Genomic DNA, 27,596 nt, shown 5'->3' with positions numbered 1-27,596 from the left:
GTACAGGGCTCAGAACTGGAAGCCAAACCTGGCAAATCAATCAAGGCAGGGAGAAGTGGAAGGAAGTGTGCATGCTGTGGTTTGGCCCCACCTCCTGGACACTTGAGATCATAACGTTCTTGAGCTGACAGATTTTCTTATAAAAGGCACCGCAGCTCAAAGACAACTCCAACCCACCCAGGTGTGTAATTCCCGTGGAATGCCACGAACTGAATTACGTGCTGTGAACATAAACATCAGTATGAATGGGTTTCTGCGAGACCCGTCCACACAGCAGAATTTCAGCGGCGGACAGTTCCGCCACTGAAATTGTTCCGTGCAAACACTGCATAGCTGTCAATGGTGACGGCACAGTGCCACGCGGTCCTACCACCGAAGTATTGCGGTGGCAGCCGCCAGAATGGAATCTCCACTGGCGCGATTCTGCTAGCGGAGATTCCGTTCATTAGCCGTAGCGTGAACATACCCTTAGTAACAAAGTGTTAAAATTCTGACCTGTAAGTGTTTCCCAACCAGGGTGCCTTCAGCTGTTGCAAAACTACAACTCCCAGCATGCCCGGACAGCCGTTTGGGAGTTGTCGTTTTGCTGGAGACACCCTGGTTGGGAAAACACTGCTATAATGTAACGGAAGGCGTCATCCTGGCTGATTTACAGGTATCTCTCCTGCTACGTTCGTAGATCAGAAACAACACTGCCCCCTACTGTTCAGAGTGATGTGTTACTGGATTTAGGCCATGTTCACACACTTTATTTTTAATTTTTTTAAGCCTGTAATATAATTGCCAATATTTCTTTTATTCATTTTTTTACCTATATTTTCATTCTTTACAGCTAAAGAGAGGAAAAAAAAAATAATGGTAATTTTATGGGCCTTACAACCTAAAAGGGAAAAGGTTGAATGTGGCCTAAGGTCATTAACGCATTAGACTGAATGCTGAAGATAAACAGTAGGGGGCAGAGTTGTTCCTGATCTACAAGATACAGGAAGTGGATGGAGCGACACCTATAAATCAGCCAGGATGATGGTGTATGGGTTGTTATTCCATAGGCTACATTATAGCAATGTTTTCCAACCAGTGTGCCTCCAGCCGTTGCAAAACTACAACTCCCAGAATGCCCGGACAGCCTTTGGCTATCCGGGCATGCTGGGACTTGTAATTTTTGCAACTGCTATAGGTGCAATGATTGAGGAATCCTGGTCTATGGGGGGGGTCACTGCTCTCTGGTGAAAAACTTTTTTTTTAAATCAACAGGTGCCAGAAAGTTAAACATATTTGTAAATTACTTCTATTAAAAAAATCTTAATCCTTCCTGTACTTATTAGCTGCTAAATACTACAGTGGAAATTCTTTTCCGTTTTGAAACGCAGAGCTCTCTACTGACATCTCTGTCCATTTTAGGAACTGTCCAGAACAGCATATGTTTTCTATGGGGATTTTCTCCTACTCTGGACAGTTCCTAAAATGGACAGAGGTGTCAGCAGAGAGCTCTGTGTTGCAAACGGAAAATCATTTCCACTGTAGTATTTAGCAGCTAATAAGTACAGGAAGGATTAAGATTTTTTTTTTAATAGAAGTAATTTACAAATCTGTTTAACTTTCTGGCACCAGTTTATTTAAAAAAAAAAAAAAAAAAAAGTTTTTCACCGGAGTACCCCTTTAAGCACCAAAACATTGGGGACACTTGTCACTTCCAACTTTGTGGAAACTGTTTGGATTCGGCTCCGCTCTGTTCCTCCATGACCCGTGCGCACAGCGGGGTCCATTAAGACATTGGGGGGGGGGGGGGAAGATTTATCAAGACCTGAGCAGAAGAAATGTTGGCCAGTTGCCCATAGCAACCAATCAGATCGCTGCTTTCATTTTCTTAGAGGCCTTTTCAAAAGTGAAAGAAGTGATCTGATTGGTTGCTATGGGCAACTGGCCAACATTTCTTCTGCTCAGGTCTTGATAAATCTCCCCCATGGAAGGGGAATCTGGTGGGAAGAACGTGACTGCGCAGAGCACGGGCCTCATCCAACACCTCTAAGATGGAGACTGTGACCCCGGTCTTCTCCAACATCAGGGTCCGACCTCACTAATGGATGAATGAGCAGAAAGTCCCCCAGACACCTCCCCCAAAATCTTGCAGAAAGTCTTCCTAGAAGAGCGGGAGCTGCTGTACTCAGAGCTCCAACAGGGGGTGTGGGCCCAACCATACAATAGAGATGAGAGATATGAGATGGATAGATGTGAGATGGATAGATGTGAGATAGATAGATATGAGATAGATAGATAGATATGAGATAGATAGATAGATATGAGATAGATAGATAGATAGATATGAGATAGATAGATAGATATGCGATAGATAGATAGATATGAGATAGATAGATAGATATGAGATAGATATGAGATAGATAGATATGCGATAGATAGATAGATATGAGATAGATATGAGATAGATAGATATGAGATAGATAGATAGATAGATATGAGATAGATAGATAGATAGATATGAGATAGATAGATAGATGATAGAGATTACATAGATTGATTAGATCTTTTTATATGTTACAAGGGGCTACTACGAAAACCAAAAAGCTTACTCCCCTGGCTCCTCAGCCTACTTGCCACTTCTGAAATGTCTCAGCCATGACGGTCCAATCAGCCAATCACAGACTAAGGCAGGACTCCATCATTGCGGCCATCATTGCGGAGACTAACATGGATAATAACACCACAGTGTTTGCAGATTATTAGTTCAGAGGATTATTCGGCGCCCCTATGCCAGCTCAACCGGATAAGTAAAAATATTTTAAAGTTTTTGCCGCACAAGGTGACACGTTAGATTGGAGAAAAAAAAGTGGCTGCATACTGAAGGGGTTAATAACCATTTCAACGGGCGCCGGATTTTTACAGAACTGAAACTGAAAGTCAGCAGAAATTTTCTGAAAACTTAAAGTAAATCCATTTAGTGTTTTCTCCTCGTGGATGTCACCGCGACAGATATTTCCTATATATCTGCATTAACCAGGTAGGTGACGTTTTGCAATGACACCGAATCATTTCACGTGTTACATTATAAGAGGAGACATCAAATATTTCCGGAAGCTTCTGTCTGACCTGTAGACAATACGAGATACAATTCCTATTGGCTGGTTACCAAGTGATCCAAGATGAGTATTAGAGATGAGCGAACTTACAGTAAATTCGATTCGTCACGAACTTCTCGGCTCGGCAGTTGATGACCTATCCTGCGTAAATTAGTTCAGCTTTCCGGTGCTCCGGTTGGCTGGAAAAGGTGGATACAGTCCTAGGAGACTCTTTCCTAGGAATGTATCCACCTTTTCCAGCCCACCGGAGCACCGGAAAGCTGAACTAATTTACGCAGGATAGGTCATCAACTGTTGAGCCGAGAAGTTTGTGACGAATCGAATTTACTGTAAGTTCGCTCATCTCTAATGAGTATACAACCTGCAAGTGTACAATGCCTCTAAGGAGAAAGCCAATATTACTGTAAGGGGGTCAACCATACATACGTCCGTTCCCCTTACTAAACATTATGGGGGAATTTATTAACAGGCGTGCTCTTGCGAAATTGAGTGCGCTGTGTTTACATTTTGCGCATTGACTTGCTCCAAAGTTGTCATGTAGTTTTGCTTTATTTTCACTATTACTTTATTTTACTATTATGTTGTCTGCATTGGTTTTGTTGTTTTTCTTGCTGTGCGCTTGCAGGGGGACATAGTTTTCAGATTGCACCGGTTGGTGCTTAAAGGGGTACTCCACTGCCCCAGCATCCAGAACATTTTGTTCCAAAAGCTGGGTGCGGTGGTCGTGACGTCTCGGTCACGCCCCTTGTGATGTCACGCCACGCCCCGCCCCGCCCCTTCAATGCAAGTCTATGTAAAGATATGTTCCATATTGCTTCTGGGTCTGATACTCAACTGGCAAAACCTGTTTAATCAGATATTAAAGGGGTACTCCGGCCCCAAGACATCTTATCCCCCTATCCAAAAGATAGGGGATAAGATGTCTGATCGCGGGGGTCCCGCCACTGGGGACCCCACAATCTAGCATGCAGCACCCACCTGTAAGTACTGCCGGAAGCACTGGAGGCTCCAAGTCTTATGCCTCCCGACCATGGGGATGGAGTATCCTGATGTCACTAATCCGCCCGCGTGTGATGTCACGCCGCGCCCCCTCAATGCAAGTCTATGGGAGGGGGCGTGACGGCCGTCACGCCCCCTCCCATAGACTTGCATTGAGGGGGCGGGGCGTGATGTCACGATACTCCATCCCCATGGTTTGGAGGCATAAGACTTGGAGCCTCCAGTGCTTCTGGCAGTACTTATAAGTAGGTGCTGCATGCTATATTGCAGGGGTCCCCAGCGGCGGGACCCCCACGATCAGACATCTTAAGATGTCTTAGGGCCGGAGTACCCCTTTAATCAGATTACGCCAATTGTCTGGCCAAGAAACAGATTTTGAAGTGAACAGATTTGTAAATTACTTCTATTAAAAAATCTTAATCCTTTCAGTACTTATCAGTTGCTGAAGTTGAGTTGTTCTTTTCTGTCTGACAACAGTGCTCTCTGCTGACACCTCTGCTTGTCTCGGGAACTGCACAGAGTAGAAGAGGTTTGCTATGGGGATTTGCTTCTAAACTGGGCGGTTCCCGAGAAAGGTGTCATCAGAGAGCACTTAGACAGAAAAGAACAACTCAACTTCAGAAGCTCATAAGTACTGAAAGGATTAAGATTTTTTTTAATAGGAGTAATTTACAAATCTGTTTAACTTTCTGGAGCCAGTTGAGATATATATATATATATATATATATATATATATATAAAAAAATTCTGGAATACCCAACACCAGTATTACACGTTACACTTCACCTATTTTACACTTTTTTCCCCTTTGAAATAAATGTAATTTTGCACATTGTTTTTCTTTTCTAATATTTTTATTTCCGTAATGATTGTGGCTGGTGCTGAGCAAATCAAAGCCGTAGATTCTGGGTTTGCTCAGAAATTTTGGCAAATATTACCCGATTCATTCAAATGTGCGAAGATCTGTCAGGATCAGTTCATTTATTAAGTTTTCAGAGCCACAGACAGATCTATTCCTGCATTACTGCAGCTGCAGGCTCGTGGCCTACATTTGCCTTGTCAGGGTGAGAAGAAGATCTGTGAGGGACAGTCATCCTCCATAAGGGTGCGTTCACACGATATTTGTTTTTGCAGGTTTTCCGCTGTGTATTTGAAAGTGGGCGGGCTCTTCTCTGCTGTCCGCAGCAGATTTTCCACTGAGGAATTTACGCTGTGGAAAATCCGCTGCAGTCCCTACTGGCTTCAATGGGGCTTGTGGCGGATTTTCTGCAGCGTAAATTCCTCCGTGGAAAATCTGCTGCGGACAGCCGAGAAGAGCCCGCCCACTTTCAAATACGCAGCGGAAAACCTACAAAAACCAAAACGCACCCTCATAGTGTGATCAGAGCCCACAGAGCCTCTGCGGCATCTATGTAAAGTGCAAGCGTAGACTTTAATGCAAGTGGTACACACGTAAGTGGGAAAATATTGTCTGAGAAAACACAGGATTTAAAGGGAACCAATCATCAGATTTGACCCTATATAATGCTTGGCAAAGTGTTATATAGGGTAAAATCTTTATTTTCACCATTCCCGGGGGACGCTCCTGCCCCCAGGGAGGTGAAGATATGAAGTTATAAACTAGTCACCGCCGCCGCCGTAAGTAGTCACCTGGGCGGGGAGCTCTTCTCACCTACTCCTGTTCTTCGGCCAGCAGTGACGCCCCCTCCGCTTGATTGATGGGCAGCGTCATTGTTCCGCTCACTGAACAGACGGAGCAGAGTGATGACACGGCCCATCAATCAAGCGGAGGGGGCGTCGCTGCCGGCCGAAGAACGGGAGTAGGTGAGAAGAGCTCCCGCCCAGGGGACTACTTACGGCTGCGGCGGTGACTAGTTTATAACTTCATATCTTCACCATCCGTGGGGGCCGGAGTGTCCCCCGGGAATGGTGAAAATAAAGATTTTACCCTATATAACGCTTTGCCAAACGTTATATAGGGTAAAATCTGATGATTGGTTCCCTTTAATGAAGCTACAGAAGATGCACAATTACTCGGGATTACATTGTATGGTCACATCATATATCAGAAAAAAAGATCTCTAAAAAGTGATTGAATAGTCCCCTCAAAAGAAAAAATGGTGCCCATAGAAACAACAGATCACAGCGCAAAAATTAACCCCATACAGTCCCCTATACAGAAAAATAAGTTATAGGGGTCAGAATAGGGACATTTTAAATATACTTGTATATATGTATATATCTATATCAAATCAAATTGTTCCCATAAAGGTAAAAAAATAAATCTATGCCAGAATAATAGTAAAAAAAAAGAACAATAAAGAAGCGCATGTAGGACACAAAAATGATGGCGAGCTTCCTTGCCTCCTCAATATACCGCGATATGCCTGGTCACCTGAGCGGTCTCCTATTGTAGTCGCCGCTGCACCTGGAAGAGTGTCGCCTGCGCTCTACAATAGCTGCAGGCGCCAATGGTGGGTACAGGATGGATGGATTGGATTCTACTGCAATAAGTTGCTTGATGTATATGTAAATGAGTGTATATTATGCGCATATTATGTATATATTATGTTGTATGATGTGTTGTGTTCTTCCTTTGATATTGGACTATATATTCATACATAATAAATCTACAGACTATAAGGAGGCTAGATTGAATGTTCTTCAATATTTAAGTGTTTTTGGGAGTCTCGGGTCTGTATTTGTTTAGGAGGTCGGGTTTGGGGTCTATGTTGGTTTATGGGTCTGGTCTGTGGGTTGTATTTATTTAGGATGACTGGGTACTGGGCTATTGAGTTTAGCATGGGGTCTGCATTAGTAAAGGTGGTCTGGTCTGTGATTTGTATTAGTTTAGGGGGTCTGGTCTAGGGTCTGTATTTATTTAGGGAGTCTGGTCTGGGGTCTGACTTTATATAGGGGTCTTGTCTGGGGATCGGTATTTGTTTAGGGGATCTGAAGGGGTCTGGCCTTGGCTATGTATTCATTTAAGGTGACTGGTTTGTGGTCTGTATTTGTTTAGAATGTCTGGGGTCTGTATTTATTTAAAGGGTCCTGTCTGGCTTCTGTTTTCGTTAAGAGGGCTTCGGGGTTGTCTGTGTTTAGGGGGTCTGTATTTTTTGAGGGGTATGGTACTTGGTCTGTATTTAGGATGTCTGGGTACTATGATAGTTTAATGATTCTGGCCTGGAGGTCTGTATTTATTGAGGGGGTCTTGTCTGTGACCTTTATATGTCTAGAGGATCTGGCAACAGTTTGTATTAGTTAAACCTATCACTTTTGGGGTCTATATTTAAGTGATTTCTCCTGGGGTCTGGTTTGGGTTTGTTTCTGTTTAGAAGGTCTGTATTTATTTACTGGTTTGGTGTAGGATCTGTAATAGTTAGAGGGGTACTCCGCGGCTCAGCGTTTGGAACAAACTGTTCCGAATGCGGGAGTCGGCGCCGGGAGCTTGTGACATCATAGCCCCGCCCCCTCACAACGTTACGCACCTCCCCCTCAATGCAAGTCTATGGGAGGGGGCGTGACGGCCGTCACACCCCCTCCCATAGATTTGCATTGAGGGGGCGGAGTGTGAAGTCATGAGGGGGCGGGCTATGATGTCACAAGCTCCCAGCGTCTGCTCCAGCGTCCGGAACAAGTTTGTTCCAAACGTTGAGCAGCGGAGTACCCCTTTAAAGGGGTACTCCCGTGGAAAACATTTTTTTTTTAAATCAACTGGTGCCAGAAAAAAATCTTAATCCTTCCAGTACTTTTTAGGGGCTGTATACTAAAGAGAAATCCAAAAAAGAAATGCATTTCCTCTGATGTCCTGACCACAGTGCTCTCTATTGACCTCATAGAAAATCCCCATAGCAAACATATGCTGTTCTGGACAGTTCCTAAAATGGACAGCAGAGGTCAGCAGAGAGCACTGTGGTCGTGACATCAGAGGAAATGCATTTCTTTTTTGGATTTCTCTTTAGTATACAGCCCCTAAAAAGTACTGGAAGGATTAAGATTTTTTAATAGAAGTGATTTACAAATCTGTTTAACTTTCTGGCACCAGTTGATTTAAAAAATATATATTTTTCCACGGGAGTACCCCTTTAAGTATGTCTGAGGACTATATTAGTTAGGTGTCTTGTCTGGGGTCTGTACTCATTCTGGGCTGAGTGCATCATAATAACCAGTTCTTCAAGGTCTCACTAGGGGGAGGGCGCAGCGGCCAGATTCCTACTGTAAGTCAGCAGAAACATTTCAGAAACTCTTCCCAAATCCATTTAGACTTTTCACCTTCTTGATGTCACAGCTCACAAAGAAAGATTTTCTTATATATCTGCAGTAACCAGGTAGGTGATGTTTTACAATGACACCAAATTATCTACCATGTTACAGCTCGGAAAGCTTCTGACTTATTTACAATACATAATAAAATTCCATTTAGTTAGTCACTGGGATGTGATGGCCGATCATCATCGGACGGTCAAGGATTAATATGTGACCTTCAATTGTCAGGCTAGGAAGTCTTCAAGACGAAAGCCAAAAAAAATACTAGAACTTGTACATTGTGGAAACCATACTCCTTTCCCTTTATCAAACACTGTGTAAATGTTTATTACTGTTCTGTATTGCTCTACTAGGTTATATTGAATATTTTGCACCTGTTAGACCGCGGTTGTAAAAAATAATAATGACACTGCTCCTTTAAGAAAACTTCCTGTTCTATGGAGCTGTTGACCTGGGTGACGTCTTTGCCAGAAGCGCAGATGGGACGGTGCATTGTGCATGAATGGTTGGCATGGGGCAGGTAGGTGCGGGGCACCTGAAACAGTCCATGGGAGGCTCCGAGTGAGCTAAAAAGACTTCGGGGACTGTGAAGGGGAGGGGGGGGGGGTAGTAGGAAAGGACTTACTGCCCTGAGGAGGACGGGACTGAGACTGTGCAGATCTACAGTAAGGAGGCAGAGTGTCAGGTGTGTATGTTAGAAGTTTCTTATGTATATGTGAGAACAGAGTCCATAAACTTTATTGGGGGAGATTTACTTATTGCTGTGTTTTCATACTCCAGACGTGTTTAAATGTACATTGTGCTGAATTAACTTAGAAGAGCACACAGAGGCATGACATGTAACGTTTGGGCCCCGATGCAAAATCCATGTGCGAATTATAATACTGGCCTCTTATGGGGCAGATGTGTCTTGGGGCCCCTTTAGGCATGGTGCGGTGGGGGGGGGGGGGGGCGGCATTATTGGATTATCGGCAAGGTAATTGCCGATACTGATAACGTCCAAAATCGTGAATATAACCCGATAATATCGCCCAAACCGATAATCGGTCGATCCCTACCCTTTAGTTACGCCCCTGGGCGCACACCTCCCAGTAAATCTAGTGCAGTGTTTCCCAAACCCCCAACAGGTCATGTTTTTAGTCCTATCACAGGTGATATAATTGTGATGATCTGTTCACCAAGAAAAGCAGAAAGTTGGTACTGCCGCCTACCAATAGCCAGAGGTGGTGTGAACTGCAACCAAACTTCAGGCAAGTAGAATCGTGTTCACACGGTGCTCAATCCCAGGAAAATTAGAAGATCCGTTACCATGGAAAAAGTATAACAGGAGGCACTCGTGGATGCAACACGTAGATTTATTCAGGTACAGTCACAGGATGCAACACAGTCAACAAGCCGTTTCACACTAAATGTGCTTATTCATGACCTCTGGTCATGAATAAGTGCATTTAGCATGAAACGGCTTGTTGACTGTGTTGCATCCTGTGAGCGTACCTGAATAAATCTACGTGTTGCATCCACGAGTGCCTCCTGTTATACTTTTTCCATGGTAATTGTGGTGATGCCTGATGCACTGACCATAATTATATCACCTTTGAAAGACTAAGGAAATCCTGAAAACATGACCTGTTGGGGGTCCTTGAGGACCGGGTTTGGGAAACACTGATCTAGTGGATCTGATGCTGCCCGTGCACCTGTCATGGATATCTGTGTGTGCAGCACAAGTCGCATGTGATAAGGTCGCCCCACTCAATGCCAAGCTGCTGCCTCCTTGGCGTGAGAACCAAAAGACAAACAAGAATTGTAGATCAGGGGGTTTGTGCAAAATGATGTGAGTTTTGGTAGGGGCCAAGGAAAAAGATCCCTGTACTGATGTGACTGAACGCTGTGCTGCAATGTTTAGGACAGGAGGACAGAGATGAGTGATTCAAAGATGGTGTTTGGTGCCATTGAGTGCTTGGCAAGACCAGAGGAGGTGACCGAGAGACCTGCTATGAAAGTGTGCAGAGAGTAGGCCTGTCCTCCAGAAGCTGTGCAGAGGTCAGGAGATAGCTATTGTGAGATTTTTGGAGAAAGTCAGAGGTTGGATCCATAGGACCAGAGGAGCAAATATAGTAAGGGCTCTGAGGCATCATTGAGAAAAAGCCATGAGGTCTAATGTTAATTCTTCTTCTTCATCGTGATAGGTGTAATGTAACATTAGAAAGAAAATGGAAAACTATCATGATTCAGCGAGCTCATCTGCTTCTGGTTTCCTCTCGGTCCCTAAGCTCACTGGGGATGACATGTACCACGTTTTCATCAGCTTCAGTGGAGAAGACTCTACATGGGTGGAGCAACTTATCCAAAAACTGGAGGCCACATTTCCAGATATTAAAATCTGTTTTCATAATCGGGACTTTACTCCAGGAAAGACGATCATAGAAAACATGACCGAGTGCATCCAGAGGAGTCAGAAAATTCTGATGGTGCTGAGCCCGGATTTTGTGCACAGTCGGTGGTGCCTCTTTGAAGCCAATCTCTCCATGTTCCAGGACTGTACGTCACATAAAGCCATTGTCCCTGTCATGCTGAAGCCGTGCCCGATGCCTCTATATCTCAGCCATTTAACTTACCTAGAAGCTGAAGACGAACAGTTCTACAAAAAACTGTGCAACAGGCTACTGAAGACTAATGCTAAGGAAACCGAAGACGTCCTGGTTCACTTCCAATCATCTATACTATATGGCGGAAAACATCTGCTCTCTCTGTCCGCAGTAAATGAAGATAATGAAGTTTGCAATGGAGTTTTCTCTAACGCTTGTGTGCCGGATGCTCTCAAAGCAGTTGTGAAAGACCCAGAAATATACAAGAAAGCTATTCGACTGATAAATGATACCCCGCCTTTCGAGGATGTCTTTAAGTCTATTTGGACTAAAGTGTTTCTTGTAATTGTCTTTTTACCACTCGCTCTTTTTACTTTTGGATTTTCATTAGCTAATTTAACTTGGTCTTACTTTTTACACTTACCTACATGTATTCTTCCATTAGGTCTTGCAATATTTAAAGCAAAGTATTTAGAAAAGAACAGGACTAAAAAGCTTGTCCAGAACATGAGCAGAAGAATTGGTGAAGCCAATCTACTCTTAGCCGAGACTTCAGTCCTCGCCGGTTGTGCTTCCAAGTCCAGTTTAGTTTTTGTTTTTGTTTCTTTAAAACGATGTAAAGATATGTTCTCTATTGCCTCCGGGTCTGATAGAGAAATGGCAAAACATATGTGGCAAAGAGCCATGATCAGATATTCATCGGATTACGCCAATTGTCTGGCCAAGAAACACTTTCCGTGCGGTGACTCCCGGCCTCCTGGACACTTAGTAGACGGTATCTGCTTCTGCCAGTATGTGGCCATACAAATAGAACAAGGGCACTGGCCGTAACATCACCTTTATAATGTATTTTTGTTTTATCTAAATTGCCATTTAAACATTTTATATTTGACTTATTCCTGCCCATATCCTAAACATACATCAGTAGGTTATTCCTGTGAACCACCATTCTATTAGGCTGCATTAACACAGTTGTTTCTAATGTATTTTAAAGCTTCACAGCAGTATTGAACCTCAAAATACACCTATTTAACTCATTTTTTTTTACTTTTGCATTATATGTAATTTTGCACATTATGGTGTTTTTTTATTGTTTTTATGGCCATAATTATTGTGGCTAGTGCTGAGCTAATCCAACCCGTAGATGCTGAGTTTGTTTAGTAGTTTTGACGAATATTGCCCAATTTGCTTCGGCCGAAACAGGTAAAGGATGAAGATTAAACTTTATTGTTGGCATCATTTTAGCATAGGGGGAGGAAGAAGGGACACAGATATGACTTTAGGGTAGCCCAGAATTCTTTGCAACAAACAAGATAACACGACCAAAGGTTAGCCACTGATGGCATACCGCGCCCAGCCAATTAGAAGCCAGTATAGTGGTGTGACAAATATATCAGAAGTGGCGTACACATATAAGTGGGAAAGTCTGCAATATTTTCTGAGAAAACACATTGCCCCTCATTTACTATTGCAAATGTTTTGTCGGGTTGTGCGCTAGATTCTGGCGCATTGCGCCAGAAATTCTGTCTGCGCCAGAATTGGAAAAACCCAGACTAACTTCATTTTGCTAAGAAAACCAAAAAAGGGGTGTGTCCTCCGGGAAGGGGTGTGGTCACCAAAAAGGGGCGTGTTCCCGACATTTTCCCAAAAAAACAATATATTTACTAAGGTTTCCACAGAAAATGTGGTGGATTGGAGCTGAGGAAAACCTGACAGATCAGAACATGTGTAAAAAAAAAAGCAAAGTGTAGGGAAAGTGGAAAATGTAGGGAAACCTTAGTAAATACCGTGGAAAATAAATTGTAGGGAATTAAAACCCACAAAGAAACCTACACAACACTCTTAGTAATTAAGGGCCAATATTTAATAGTTACCTCTGCAGATTCAAGTGTATACACACATACAGTATACAGTGGGGATCAAAAGTTTGGGCACCCCAGGTAAAAATTTGCTGTCCAATCACTACAACTACCACCAGTCCACCACCCCTGCTGTCCACTCACTACAACTACCACCAGTCCACCCCTCCTGCTGTCCACTCACTACAACTACCACCAGTCCACCACCCCTGCTGTCCAATCACTACAACTACCACCAGTCCACCCCCCCTGCGGTCCACTCACTACAACTACCACCAGTCCACCACCCCTGCTGTCCACTCACTACAACTACCACCAGTCCACCCCCCCTGCTGTCCACTCACTACAACTACCACCTGTCCACCCCCCTGCTGTCCACTCACTAAAACTACCACCAGTCCACCCCCCCTGCTGTCCACTCACTACAACTACCACCTGTCCACCCCCCCTGCTGTCCACTCACTACAACTACCACCAGTCCACCCCCCCTGCTGTCCACTCACTACAACTACCACCAGTCCACCACCCCTGCTGTCCACTCACTACAACTACCACCTGTCCACCCCCCCTGCTGTCCACTCACTACAACTACCACCTGTCCACCCCCCCTGCTGTCCACTCACTACAACTACCACCAGTCCACCACCCCTGCTGTCCACTCACTACAACTACCACCTGTCCACCCCCCCTGCTGTCCACTCACTACAACTACCACCAGTCCACCCCCCCTGCTGTCCACTCACTACAACTACCACCAGTCCACCACCCCTGCTGTCCACTCACTACAACTACCACCAGTCCACCACCCCTGCTGTCCACTCACTACAACTACCACCAGTCCACCACCCCCTTTGGATAGGGGATAGGATGTCTAGGGGCAAAGATCCCCTTTTAAAGAGGTTTTCAAAAAGTTAAACCGGTTTGTAAATTACTTCTATTAAAAAAGCTGCTGTATGCTCCACAGGAAGTTGTGTAGTTCTTTTCTGTCTGACCACAGTGCTCTCTGCTGACGCCTCTGTCTATGTCAAGTTACATGACATGTGATTGGCATGTATATGTGTATATTATGTTGTATGATGGGTTGTGTTTTGGGGGGGTCTGTATTTGTTCAGGGGGTCTGGTTTGGGGTCTATGATGATTAAGGGGGTCTAGTCTGTGGTTGTATTTGTTTAGGATGAGTGAGAACTGCATGTGGTCTGTATTTGTTTAGGGCATCAGGTCTGTGGGCTGTATTTGTTTAGGATGACTGGGTACTGGAATGTTGACTTTAGTATGCAATCTGCATTAGTTTAGGTGTCTGGTCTGGGATATGTATTCGTTTAGGGGTCTGGTCTGAGGTCTGTATTAGTTTAGGGGTCTGGTCTGAGGTCTGTATTATTTTAGGGGTCTGGTCTGATCTCCCTATTAGTTTAGGGGTCTTGTCTGTGATTTGTATTAGTTTAGGGGGTTTAGTCTAGAGACTGTATTATTGAGTCGGGTCCGGGGTCTAACTTTATATAGGGGTCTTGTCTGGGGATCGGTATTTGTTTAGGGGATCTGAAGGGGTCTTGCCTTGGATATGCATAAGTTTAAGGTGACTGGTTTGTGGTGTATATTTGTTTACAATGTCTGGGGTCTGTATTTATTTAAAGGGTCTTGTCTGGCTTCTGTTTTGGTTTTGGGCTTGTTTTTGTTTACCAGGTTTGTATTTATTCAGGGGTATAGTACTTGGTCTGTATTACTATAATAGTTTTGTGAGTCTGGCCTAAGGTCTGTGTTTATTGAAGGGATCTTGTCTGTGATCTTTATATTCCGAAGGATCTCGCAACAGTCCGTATTAGCTTAGCCTGTCTGGTCTAAAGATCTGCATTTGTTTAGTGGGTCAGTATTTGTATTAGTTTAGGGGGTTCAGTCTGAGGTCTGCATTAGTTTAGGGGGTGTGGTTTGTATTTGTATTGGTTTAGTGGGTCAGGTCTGAGGTCTGTATTAGTTTAGGGGGTCTGGTCTGTATTTGTATTGGTTTAGTGGGTCAGGTCTGAGGTCTGTATTAGTTTAGGGGGTCTGGTCTGTATTTGTATTGGTTTAGTGGGTCAGGTCTGAGGTCTGTATTAGTTTAGCCTGTCCGGTCTAAAGGTCTGCATTTGTTTAGTGGGTCGGTATTTGTATTAGTTTGGGGGGTCTGGTCTGAGGTCTGCATTAGTTTAGCCTGTCTGGGGTCTATATTCAAGTGGGTTTTCCTGAGGTCTGGTTTGGGATTTGTTTCTGTTTAGAAGGTCTGTATTTATTTACTGGTTTGGTGTAGGATCTGTAATAGTTTAGGATGTCTGGGGACTCTATTAGTTTGGAGTCTTGTCTGGGGTCTGTATTTTTTCTGGGCTGTAATTGATTTGGCCATATACATTATAAGTTTGTCACATCCCTCAGGTTGGAGCAGGAATCTCCCTGATGTAAAAGTGTAAAAGTTGGCGAGTAAAGGTTGTTAAATACATCACAAAGTTGGATAAGTTACTGAAACTCTTTATTTTTAGTAAAAAAATAAAAAAAAATAACAAGGAAAATTTAAAAATTCTGGTCTGTGAGCAGCATAACCAGTTCTTCAAGGAAAGATTTACTAAGGGAGGGGGCTGGACTGCTACGGAAATGAAATTGTAAGTCAGCAGAAACATTTCAGAAACTCCATTTAGTCTTTTCTCCTTTTGAATGTCACCGCTCACAACGAAAGATATCATTTCCCAGGAATTTGCATTAACCAGGTAGGAGATGTTTTACAATGACTCCAAATTATTTAATTTTGCATTATAAAAGGAGGATGTATAATAGCTTGGAAACCGTATGTTTTTTTTTTTTTTTTTTTTTTTTTTACAATAAATAACAAAATTTCAATTGTAAGGGAAGAAGGTCTTAAAGAAGAAAGCCAAAAATACTTGTACGTTGTCAAAACCACTTCTTCCCCTTCACGAAACATAACATAAATGTTTATTACTGCTCTGTATTGCTATGTTAGGTTATATTGAATATGTTGCACCTGTTAGACCCCTGTTGTAAAAAATACAGCAATGTAAGGTAATGACATTGCTCCTTTAACCCCTTAAGGACTGAGGGTTTTTCCGTTTTTGCACTTTCATTTTTTCCTCCTTTAAAAAAATCATAATTCTTTCAATTTTGCACCTAAAAATCCACATGATGGCTTATTATTTGCGCCACCAATTCTACTTTGTAATGCCATCAGTCATTTTACCCAAAAATCTACGATGAAATGGAAAAGAATATCATTGTGCGACATAATTGAAGAAAAAAAAATGCCATTTTGTAACTTTTGGGGGCTTCTGTTTATACGCAGTACTTTTGTTTGGTAAAAAAGACACCTTATCTTTATTCTGTAGGTCCATGCGAATAAAATGATCCCCTACTTATATAGGTTTGATTTTGTCGGACTTCTGGAAAAAATCATAACTACATGCAGGAAAATTTATACATTTAAAATTGGCATCTTCTGACCCCTATAACTTTTTTATTTTTCCGTGTATGGGGCGGTATGAGGGCTTATTTTTTGCGCAGTAATCTGAAGTTTTTAGCTGTACCATTTTTGTATTGTTCGGACTTTTTGGTAGCTTTTTATTCATTTTTTCATTATATAAAAAGTGACCAAAAATACGCTATTTGGATTTTTCTTTGCGCATACGCCATTGACCGTGCGGTTTACTTAACAATATATTTTTATAGTTTGTACATTTTTGCACACGACGATACCACATATGTTTCTTTTTATTTACACTTTTTTTATTTATTTTTTTTAAATGGGAAAAGGGGGGTGATTCAAACTTTTATTAGGGAAGGGGTTAAATGGTTTTAATTAACTTTTTTTTTCTTCACTTTTTATTTTTTTTTGCAGTGGTATAGCCCCCTCTAGTGGCTATAACACTGCACTAACTGATCTTTTACATCAATCTTTGTTATCTCATAGGATAACATTGATCGATGATTCTGCCGCTTGACTGCTCATGCCTTGTATCTTCCAGCTGTTCGGGATGCCATGATTTCGCCGCGGCGGTCCCGAACAGCCCGCTGAGTTAGCCGGGAGCAGTTTACTTTCACTTTAGAGGGGGCTATCAACTTTGAACGCCGCGTCTAAAGGGTTAATATCGCGCGGCACTGCGATCAGTGCCTGCGCGCTATTAGTTACGGGTTTGGCCGTTGTTAGAGGCCGGACCCAACCCGCTATGACGCGGAGTGGACTCAGGGCATACAGGTACGCCCTGCGTCCTTAAGGGGTTAGGAAAACTTCCCGTTAGTTGGAGCTGTGGACTTGTAAAGTGGGTGACATCTTTGCTGAAAGCTCAGAGGGAAAGCTTCATTGTGCACTGAGTCTATGCCTGGAGAAGGTGGCCGTGGCATCATGGATGAATGGTTGGCATGGGGCAGGTAGGAGCGGTGCACCTGGAACAGTCCAGGGGAGGCCCTGAGTGAGCTCAAAAGGCTTCTGGGACTGGGAACGGGGGTAGCAGGGAAAGACTTACTGCCCTGGAGAGGACAGGACTGAGACTGTGCAGGTCTCCAGTAAGCAGACTCTAGGGGGCAGAGTGTCAGGCGTGTATGTTATGTATACGTGAGAACAGTGTCCACAAAATACTTACAGGGACCATTTTATGCATATCAATTTTGTTTATGGGTACATTCACACGTACAGGATCCTGCACAGATTTGATGCGCAGGATTTGTAACTGCAGATTAGAAGCTGCGCTCAGTCATTTAGTTTACATTGAAATCTACAGCAGAAAATCCTGTGCATCAAATCTGCGTACGAGTGAACGTACCCTAAAAAAGTTTGCATTTGTTATGCTGTACAATAATAGAAAAACTATAGAATTTTGGTATTGTTCTGATTGCATTGACTGACACAGTAAAGAGAACACATTATTGTTACCATCAAGTGTTCTGTGTAAAAACCACCCCCAAAAGTTTAACCCCCCCCCCCACAAAAAAATCATAAAAATGGAAGATTTGCATTTTTTTTCTGTTTCACTGTACATTTTATGGTAAAATGAAAGTAAAATTGGTCACATACAAAAAACAAGCCCTCATATGAAACTGGCGAAAGATAAGTAAAAGAGCTATGGTTCTTAGAAGGGGAGGAGGAAAAAGTGAAAGCACAAAAATGAAAAAAAAGGATTTTTTTCCCCATTTTTTACTGATTAAAAAATTGTTACAACAGTTTGCATATTACATATATGAAAGATTTTTAACCATATATTTTATAACCCATGACCCCACGCCCCCCCCCCCCAGACTGGAAAAAGAAATTAAAAAAAATAATAAAAAGACACAAAAAAAAACATTAAACACAATCTGTCCAACAAGCCCTCGTATTAGTATACTGCTTATATCCTTTTTTTGAGCTTTTGCAATTCCATTTATCATCATTCTTAATTTTAGAGACTAGTTTTAATCAGTTATTTATATCAGGTGATTCATCATCAAACCACTGCCGCAATATTAGAATTTTTGCCAAAAACTAAATATTTATTAATAGATTATTCAATTGCCGCCTTCCCCCAAGTCTCCTAGGATACACACAGTTGCTGTCCAGTTCTGTTTAATACTTAAAGGGGTACTCCGCTGGAAAACATAATTTTTTTTAATCAACAGATGCCAGAAAGTTAAACAGATTTGTAAATTAGCTCTATTTAAAAATTCTAATCCTTCCAGTACTTATTAGCAGCTGTATGCTCCAGAGGAAATCATTTTCTTTTTGACTTTCCTTTCTGTCTGATCACAGTGCTCTCTGCTGTCACCTCTGTCCATGTCAGGAACTGTCCAGAGCAGGAGAGATTTGCTATGGGGCTCCGGACAGTTACTAAAATGGACAGAGGTGTCAGCAGAGAGCACTGTTCAACCCTTTACTAAAATGTTCGAGATTTAATTTATTCCATAACACAGTGCAATTTGGGCTTCCTGATATCTTACACGTTCTTTTAAACTCATGACAGATTTTCTTGTACAATTTAACTACAGATAACTGGGCCTCCTGCCTGACCAGCGGTAGGCCTGTTTCCACCATTTCCACCATGTTCTTAAATATCTTTTGTTGCTTCAAAAACAGATCTGCCAACATAAGTTCTGCCAAAAATCAATAGTTATCAATTTATAAGCCATAAAGTAATACTTACATTTTCGGAGATTCCATCCACCTTCCCCTTCCGGCAAAACCAAGTTAGCATATTTCAATCGCACCCTACCTCTCCCCCATATCAATCTCCCCAACATTGCCTCCAAACCCCGGAATCACTTATCCGTAATGCAAACTAGAGAAACAGTAATAACAAATAAAATCTGAGGTAGTACAACCATTTTAACTAATGATACTCTGATACTACCTTTAATTCACATTTAGTTACTACTAGCTGAGTACCCGGCATTGCCCGGTTTTTCCTTCCTAATCCTTGTTGGGGAGGAAAATCAACAAAGGAGGAAGCTTTTGACTTCATATCCAGTCCTCATATATTGTTGTCATTTCCCAACCCCATATCCCGTCCTCATATCCCGTCTTCATATCCCGTCCTCATATCCCAACCTCCTATCCCAACCTCATATCCCATGTTCATATCCTGACCTCATATCCCGTCCTTATGTCGCATCCTCATATCCCATCCTCAGGTGGGACTGATTTGTGATGAAGATATTGTAAGCTGAAAATAGAAGGGGACATGGCTTTGTGGGACTGGGCGTGATTTGCAAGCCAGACCGAAGCACAAAAAGGATAGAGAATAAAAAGGGTGGGGCTTAAACAGTGGGCGTGTCTTTGTGAGATGGGGCGTGGCTTGCAAGCTAAACTGACACATTCACCAGGAGATGCAGAGCGGAGCTTGTGGAGTAAGGTACTGGAAGTCCCATATAACTGCATGGGACTTGAAACAAAAACCCATCTTTTATATAAGGGTGTAGGTAAGGGTTAATTTAACTATCATATATTTTTATTTGGTATATAAGTAATGTGTGTACCAGGCATTATTGAAATATCTCTAGCCATACGGAAGTAATGCAGGAACATACATTTCCCTTAGATTTGCATGGAACTTTAAACAAAAACCCCGACCCTCACAAACGGGGGTAGTTAAGGGTTGAATTAACTATCCTATAAGTAACATGTGACCAAGTATTATCGAAATATCTCCAGACGTTTGGAAGTTATGCAGTAACATATATTTCCCATAGACTTGTATGGGACTTTAAACAAAAACCCTGACGGCTTGTATGGGGGTGAGTAAGGGTTAAATGACATATTAGTAACATGTGTTCCAAGTTTCATGTTAATATCTTTAGCTGTTTGGACGTGATGCTGGAACATACACACATATATACACACACACATACACTTTTTATTTATTTAAATATTATATATATATATATATATATATATATATATATATATATATATATATAGAGTAAGTCACCCCAGCAGTTATCACTTTCGGGAATCTAACATCCCCTCAACAGTAAATCCCACTTAGGCATACAATTCCCACCCCAGCAGTAATCAGTCATTAGAGCAGTAACCTTCTCACGTACATGTTTATGTTCACATATCCTGTCAGTGTCCTGAGTAGGAGGAATTTGTAGGTAGCAGACTTGCCCTGCATGTGGCAAGTCTGATAGAGATGCAGGTACTAATATTTTGTTTGACTTCTGCAGCGCTCCTGGAGTTCTCTCAGGGCACCCCGGTTGGGAATCACTACTTTGTGCTTTGTACTACTTTTTCCCCAGATTGTTCCTGGTTCTTTTGTAATTCATCTTGTTGCAAGTTTTTATGTCCATTTTTTACTTAGCCTTAGTTTTTTTCGGGTCCTAGTGCCTTCTGTTGTTTCTGCAAGGGATAGTTAGTTCAGGGTTTATATTATTAGATGTTGGGTTAGAGTTCAGGACACATACTAGGGATAAACAAGGGACAGCTAGTCTGAGTTAGTCCTTGGTAGAACCTTCTTCAGACAACTATTTATAACTTCATTGATAGAATGCCAAAGCATGTAAGTGCGTGTAGTTTTGCACATGGCACTCATACTCAATACTGAATAAACTAAGATGTTCTGCATATTATAATTTTTTTTAATCATTTGTATATCATTAACATGTCTATCCATCCTGTGATTTCCATCATTCCATCAGTGTTTTTTTTTTTTGGTGTTGCTATTCCAATGTTGAGGAGTAATATTTATACAGTGCAGAGTGGAAATAATTACAAATCTAAATAAAATAAAATAGTAGAAAACAATTTACAAAGATAATTTCCTGGCAAGGAAGAGAATACAGTTCACCAACTTAGAAGTCTAGGGCAACTTACTGTATATCCACCATGTCCAGGTCTGTTTATCATCCAGTGATTGAATACGTGTCTAAAAAGATTAAAGGGATACCCCGCCCCTATACATATTATCCCCTTCCCAAAGGATAGGGCATAAAATGTCTGATCGCAAAGGTCCCACCACTTAGGACTTCCGCGATCTTCAGCTGCGGCACCCCAGACATCCGGTGCACGGAGCAAACTTCACTCCGTGCCGGATGACTAGCGATGCGGGGAGGAGGCTCTTGACGTCACGACCACGCCCCCTCAATGCAAGTCTATGGGAGGAGGCGTGACGGTTGTGATCTCCGACACTACACCCAACACTCTAAACGAACGCCAGGAGCGAAGTTTGCTCCATGCACCGGATGTCTGGGATGCCGCAGCCGAAGATCGCGGAAGTCTCCAGTGGTGGGACCCCTGCGATCAGACATTTTATGCCCTATCCTTTGGCCCCTAGACATATTATCCCCTACCCAAAGGATAGGGCATAAAATGTCTGATCGCAGGGGTCCCACCACTGGGGACTTCAGCGATCTTCGGCTGCGGCACCCCAACAAACTTCGCTCCGTGCCGGATGACTGGCGATGCGGGGCGGAGGCTCTTGGCGTCACGGCCGCGCCCCCTCAATGCAAGTCTATGGGAGGAGGTGTGATGGTTGTGGTCTCCGACACTACATCCAACACTCTAAACGAAAGCCAAGTGCAGCAGGGAGATCGCGGAGTACACCTTAAAAGAAAAAAAAGAAAAAAACAGGAATAGGTGAAATAACATGTAATGTCATTTCTTCTTCATCATTACAGGTATAAGGCGAAATCTGAAAGAAAATGGAAAACTCTCAAGATTCAGAATATGGAGATTCAGCGAGCTCATCTGCTTCTGGTTTCCTCTCAGTCCCTAAGCTCACTGGGGATGACATGTACCACGTTTTCATCAGCTTCAGTGGAGAAGACTCTCAATGGGTGGCGCAGCTTATGCAAAAACTGGAGGCCACATTTCCAGATATTAAAATCTGTTTTCATAATCGGGACTTTACCCCAGGAAAGACGATCATAGAAAACATGACCGAGTGCATCCAGAGGAGTCAGAAAATTCTGATGGTGCTGAGCCCGGATTTTGTGCACAGTCGGTGGTGCCTCTTTGAAGCCAATCTCTCCATGTTCCAGGACTGTACGTCACATAAAGCCATTGTCCCTGTTATGCTGAAGCCGTGCCCGATGCCTCTATATCTCAGCCATTTAACTTACCTAGAAGCTGAAGACGAACAGTTCTTCGAAAAAATGTGCAACAGGCTACTGAAGACTAATGCTAAGGAAACCGAAGACGTCCTGGTTCACTTCCAATCATCTATACTATATGGCGGAAAACATCTGCTCTCTCTGTCTGCAGTAAATGAAAATGATGTAAAAGTTGGTATTGGGGTTTTCTCTGACACTTGTGTGCCAGACGCTCTCAAAGCAGTTGTGAAAGACCCTGAAATATATAAGAAAGCTATTCGACTGATAAATGATACCCCGCCTTGTGTTAATATTATAAAGCCATATTGGGCAAAAGTTTTTATTATCATTTTTCTGATTTCATTCATATTTTTTTTAATGCTTTCTTATAATACTATGATTCCCCCAACTTACTTGAACTTTTTACACTTACCAACGTATATGATTCCATTAGGTGTTGTATTTTATAAACTAAATAATTCAGAACATCGTAGGTTTAAAACAATGGCCCAGAACATGAGCAGAAAAACTGGTGAAGCCAATCTACTGTTAGTCGAAACTTCAATCCTCGCTGGTTGCGCTTCTATGTCCAGTTTGGTCTTTGTTTTTGTCTCTTTAAAGCAATGTAAACATATGTTCCACATTGCCTTCGGGTCCCATACTGAACTGGAAAAATGTATGTGGAAAAAATCCATTATCAGATATTCATCAGATTACGCCAATTGTCTGGCCAAGAAACATTTTCCGTGTGGTGACCCCCAGACACCTGGGCATTTAGCAAATGGTATCTGCTTCTGCCAGTATGTGGCCACACAGATAGAACAAGGTGACTGGCCGTAACATTACATTTATAATCTCTTTTTGCTGTCTATAAATTGTCATATAGTCGTAATGTAGTTAATCGTCCTGCCAGGGGTTATAAAAAAAAAAAAAACATCATGGTTAGTGGGTTAGTGATGGTGTGGGCACAGGAGGAAACTCCAATTCTAGCCATGCAACCCCTTAAATGTCAAAAGCAACCAGGACACATAAGTAGTGTAATAAGTGAGGGGGCTTCTTCTATTAACTCATTGGTGCCTTGATAACTCACCCATTAACATTTCCCTGAGTCTCCCATAGGCATATACCCTTTAGATCATGACAGAAAAAAGTTTTTATGAATTTTCTGTTATCAGGCTATAAAGCATCAGTATGGTAAATGTGACTAATAAATTTTTTTTATATACAAGGTGTTTTTTTTTTTCTTTTCTAAAAATGATAACCCTGTCATGTTGGGGTAAGGAGTAGTGCAGATCTGAGTTTGCTCTAAACCTCTGTCTCTACCTACTTGGATGATCTGCCCTAAAGAATGCCCCCGAACGGGGCGACGGTTCCTACAGTGGACTAAGTGCAGGGGTGTGAGATTAGTCAAAAGTCAACAAACCTAATTAGGTAACATGCCGACAGATAAGGTACAAAATCGCAAAGGCAAATACAGAGTCAGGACAAGCTATGGGTCAAACCTAGAGAGTAGCGTGGTACAAAAATCAAAGGACAAATGCAACATCAGAAAACTGGCAATGGGTCAAACCTAGACAGCAATGTCAGAAAACATGTAGAAGGAGATCACAGGAGGTAAGAAAAAATCAAAAGTCAGTCACAGGGAACATAAATGTTAGTGAAGGGATGAATCTACAATCACGGGTGTCTGACTGCAGTAGCTTCTCCTTATATTTATCCGGTATATCCAGTCCTCAGGAGGTGTGAGCACTGGAGCCACGGCTGATTGGTCCAGCCCATAGAATAAAGTTAAAATTAACATGGAATGTAAAAAAGTTAAGGTTTTGCAAAAATGTGAAATAGTCTCTAAAACCAGAGGTGCCACTAAGCTCTGGGTCAGTTTGGAGTCAGCATTGGCACCTCACTAGACAAAAGGGATTTTTCTGTTTTGCTCCTGAGTCCCAAAGGAAAGTCTCTGTGCCGAACTTCAATCATGATGAATCTTCTAGGGACTTGAGAAAAGATGGCCATTAGGTTGAAACTAGTGTATATACTGTGCTGTTATACTCCACTCATAGGTAGTCCATACATGGGTCTTTTTGCTATCTCTTTTTCTTGGCCCGGTACACAAACTGAGAGAGTCAGGATAGAAGTCCATAAAAGAAATTACACCATCTGCCGATGGCTTATTTGGGACATGGCTTCAGTACTTCTAACTTTATACTGTATAACCACCTTAGCCCCTCTAAGGCTAGGTTCACACTGCGGGATCTCTATCCGGAAAAGTTCAGTCTGGAGATTCCGAGTGCAGGCATTGTCGACTGAATTTGTCGGCTCTAGGACTGTGTGTACATTGCCGTTTCCAAAGACAGCGATATATTCTTTTTGGCGGCTAAATTTCAGCACAGGAAAATCTGCCGCTCAAATTTCTTAGTGTGCACTGTGCAGCGGAATTCTCGACGGAAATTCCTTAGTGTGCACCTAGCCTAAGAGATCGCACTGTTAAACTAACAACATTTCAGAAGCTATGATTGTCATCGGTGATGCCTAGCCACCCAATCCCTCTGATGTGAGATATGTTACTATGTGAGGGGGGAAACAACCAAGGTCTTATGGACACTTGGGAAAGAGACGTAGGTCACAGGAAAATGAATGATTAAAGGGGTATTCCGCTGCTTAGCGTTTGGAACAAACTGTTACGAACGCTGGAGTTGGAAGCTCATGACATCATAGCCCCGCCCCCTCATTATGTCATTCCCTGCCCTCTCAATGCAAATCTATGGAAGGGGGCCTCAAATGCGCATGGCGCTCTCTCACTTCTGAGCCCTATCGTATTGCAAGGCAACAGTTTAGGGCCACATATGAGGTATTTCTGTACTCGGGAGAAATTGCACTATACATTTTGGGGTGCTTTTTTTCCTTTCACCCCTTATGAAAAGGTAAAGTTGGGGTCTACTCCAGCATGTTATTGTGAAAAAAAATTTTTTTTTACATTAACATCCTGGTGTTCATTTTCATAAGAGGTAATACGAAAAAAAGACCCCCAAAATTTGTAACGCAATTTCTCGTGAGTATGGAAATACCCCATATGTGGGCGTAAAATGCTCTGCGGGTGCACACCAAGGCTCAGGAGTGAGAGCGCACTATGTACAGTGACAGGTGTCATCAGACAGGTGTCATCAGAGAACACTTAGACAGAAAAGAACAACCTTAACTTCAGAAGCTCATAAGTACTGAAAGGATTAAGATTTTTTAATAGAAGTAATTTACAAATCTGTTTAACTTTCTGGAGCCAGTTGATATATATATATAAAAAAAAGTTTTTTCCTGGAATACCCCTTTAAGTGAAATCATAACATGTAATGTTATGTCTCCCTTTTCATCATTACAGGTATAAGGAAAAATTTTAAGAAAATGGAAAACTATCACGATTCAGAATTTTGAAATTCAGCGAGCTCATCTGCTTCTGGTTTCCTCTCGGTCCCTAAGATCACTGGGGATGACATGTACCACGTTTTCATAAGCTTCAGCGGAGCAGATTCTACATGGGTGGAGCAGCTTATCCAAAAACTGGAGGCCACATTTCCAGATATTAAAATCTGTTTTCATAATCGGGACTTTACTCCAGGAAAGACGATCATAGAAAACATGACCGAGTGCATCCAGAGGAGTCAAAAAATTCTGATGGTGCTGAGCCCGGATTTTGTGCACAGTCGGTGGTGCCTCTTTGAAGCCAATCTCTCCATGTTCCAGGACTGTACGTCACATAAAGCCATTGTCCCTGTCATGCTGAAGCCGTGCCCGATGCCTCTATATCTCAGCCATTTTACTTACCTAGAAGCTAAAGACGAGAAGTTCTACAAAAAACTGTGCAACAGGCTACTGAAGACTAATGCTAAGGAAACCGAAGACGTCCTGGTTCACTTCCAATCATCTATACTATATGGCGGAAAACATCTGCTCTCTCTGTCTGCAGTAAATGAAAATGATATAAAAGTGAGCAATGGAGTTTTCTGTGACGCTTGTGTGCCGGACGCTCTCAAAGCAGTTGTGAAAGACCCAGAAATATACAAGAAAGCTATTCGACTGATAAATGATACCCCACCTTGGGGTAAAATATTCTCCACATTTTCTGAAGCCTTTATCTCTCATTTATAATGATTTTTGCATTTTCATTCAGTATTTCGTTCTGGACGATCTTTATACATTTACCAACCTGTGTTATTCCAGTGGGTCTTGCAGTATGTAAATTTAAGTATTGAAAAAGCATAGGTTAGAAAAGATTGTCCAGAACATGAGCAGAAGAACTGGTGAAGCCAATCTACCTTTAACTGAAACTTCAGTCCTCGCCGGTTGCGCTTCCAAGGGTAGTTTGTTTTTTGTTTTCGCCTCTTTAAAACAATGTAAAGATATGTTCTATAGTGCCTCCGGGAAATGGCAAAACGTATGTGGCAAAGAGCCATGATCAGATATTCATCAGATTACGCCAACTGTCTGGCCAAGAAACACTTTCCGTGGACTCCTGGACACTTAGTAGACGGTATCTGCTTCTGCCAGTATGTGGCCATACAAAAAAAACAAGGGCACTGGTTATAACATCACCTTAATAATCTCTTTTTGTTATATATAAATTGCCATATAGTCTTTCTTATATTTAACCCCTTCCTTCACTGGGACATAAATGCACACTATGGTTAATGAGTCATTCCTGTGAACCACCTTACAATTCCAGTGCTATGATGGCGTAGGCACAGAAGATAACTCTGATCCCAGCTATGCAACCCCCTAAAAGCCATCACCAAAAGCAACCACAACACCTAAGTAGTTTGATAAGGGAGGGGGCTTTAGTAGACGGTCTCTGCTTCTGCCAGTATGTGGACACACAGATAGAACAAGGCGACTGACCATAACATTACATTTATAATCTCTTTTGATTGTGTATAAACTGCTATTTAGTCTTTTTTTTTTTTTTAGCATTCAACATTCCAATCAAAATACCAACCAACACAACACCTCAATACAGGCATAACAGAAAAATTTATTTTACCCCAACTTTCCCACCCAATCCTCCCAAGCCTCGGAGGGGAAGAGAAAGAAAAAAAAATAAACATCAGACATATCACCAATGCCTCCAAGTGAATGAAAACTTTTTACCAGCTTTTTTGAAAGATTTGGCCAATGCTATTTAGTATTTTAATAGTATAAGGAGATTTTTTAACACTTACCGTAAAATCTCTCTCGAAGGATCCATTGGGGGACACAGACCGTGGGTGTATCTTGCT

General features: G+C 42.2%; 1 protein-coding gene across 8 annotated transcripts; it reads left to right on the top strand.

Annotated features, from left to right (window-relative positions):
• Positions 1 to 91: 91 nt before the first annotated feature.
• LOC130294263 (toll-like receptor 2) lies at positions 92 to 27,315 on the top strand. Of its 8 annotated transcripts, XM_056543873.1 has the most exons (3): positions 8,300 to 8,422; positions 10,547 to 11,791; positions 21,922 to 23,581. In XM_056543873.1, exon 2 carries the CDS (start codon positions 10,571 to 10,573, stop codon positions 11,774 to 11,776), a length of 1,206 nt encoding a protein of 401 aa, XP_056399848.1. In that variant the 5' UTR covers positions 8,300 to 8,422; positions 10,547 to 10,570; the 3' UTR covers positions 11,777 to 11,791; positions 21,922 to 23,581. The 8 variants fall into 8 exon arrangements, with proteins under 8 accessions (XP_056399847.1, XP_056399850.1, XP_056399844.1 ...); XM_056543872.1 differs by lacking the exons at positions 8,300 to 8,422; positions 21,922 to 23,581 and adding an exon at positions 92 to 181 and having other exon boundaries at positions 10,547 to 13,121; XM_056543875.1 differs by lacking the exons at positions 8,300 to 8,422; positions 10,547 to 11,791; positions 21,922 to 23,581 and adding exons at positions 2,715 to 3,016; positions 25,706 to 27,315.
• The last annotated feature ends 281 nt before the right edge of the window (positions 27,316 to 27,596 follow it).

Source organism: Hyla sarda, chromosome 10, assembly GCF_029499605.1.
Source record: "Hyla sarda isolate aHylSar1 chromosome 10, aHylSar1.hap1, whole genome shotgun sequence".
Taxonomy (NCBI): domain Eukaryota; kingdom Metazoa; phylum Chordata; class Amphibia; order Anura; family Hylidae; genus Hyla; species Hyla sarda.
Note: the sequence above shows the minus strand (reverse complement) of the source record. Positions and strands in the feature narration are given on the sequence as shown.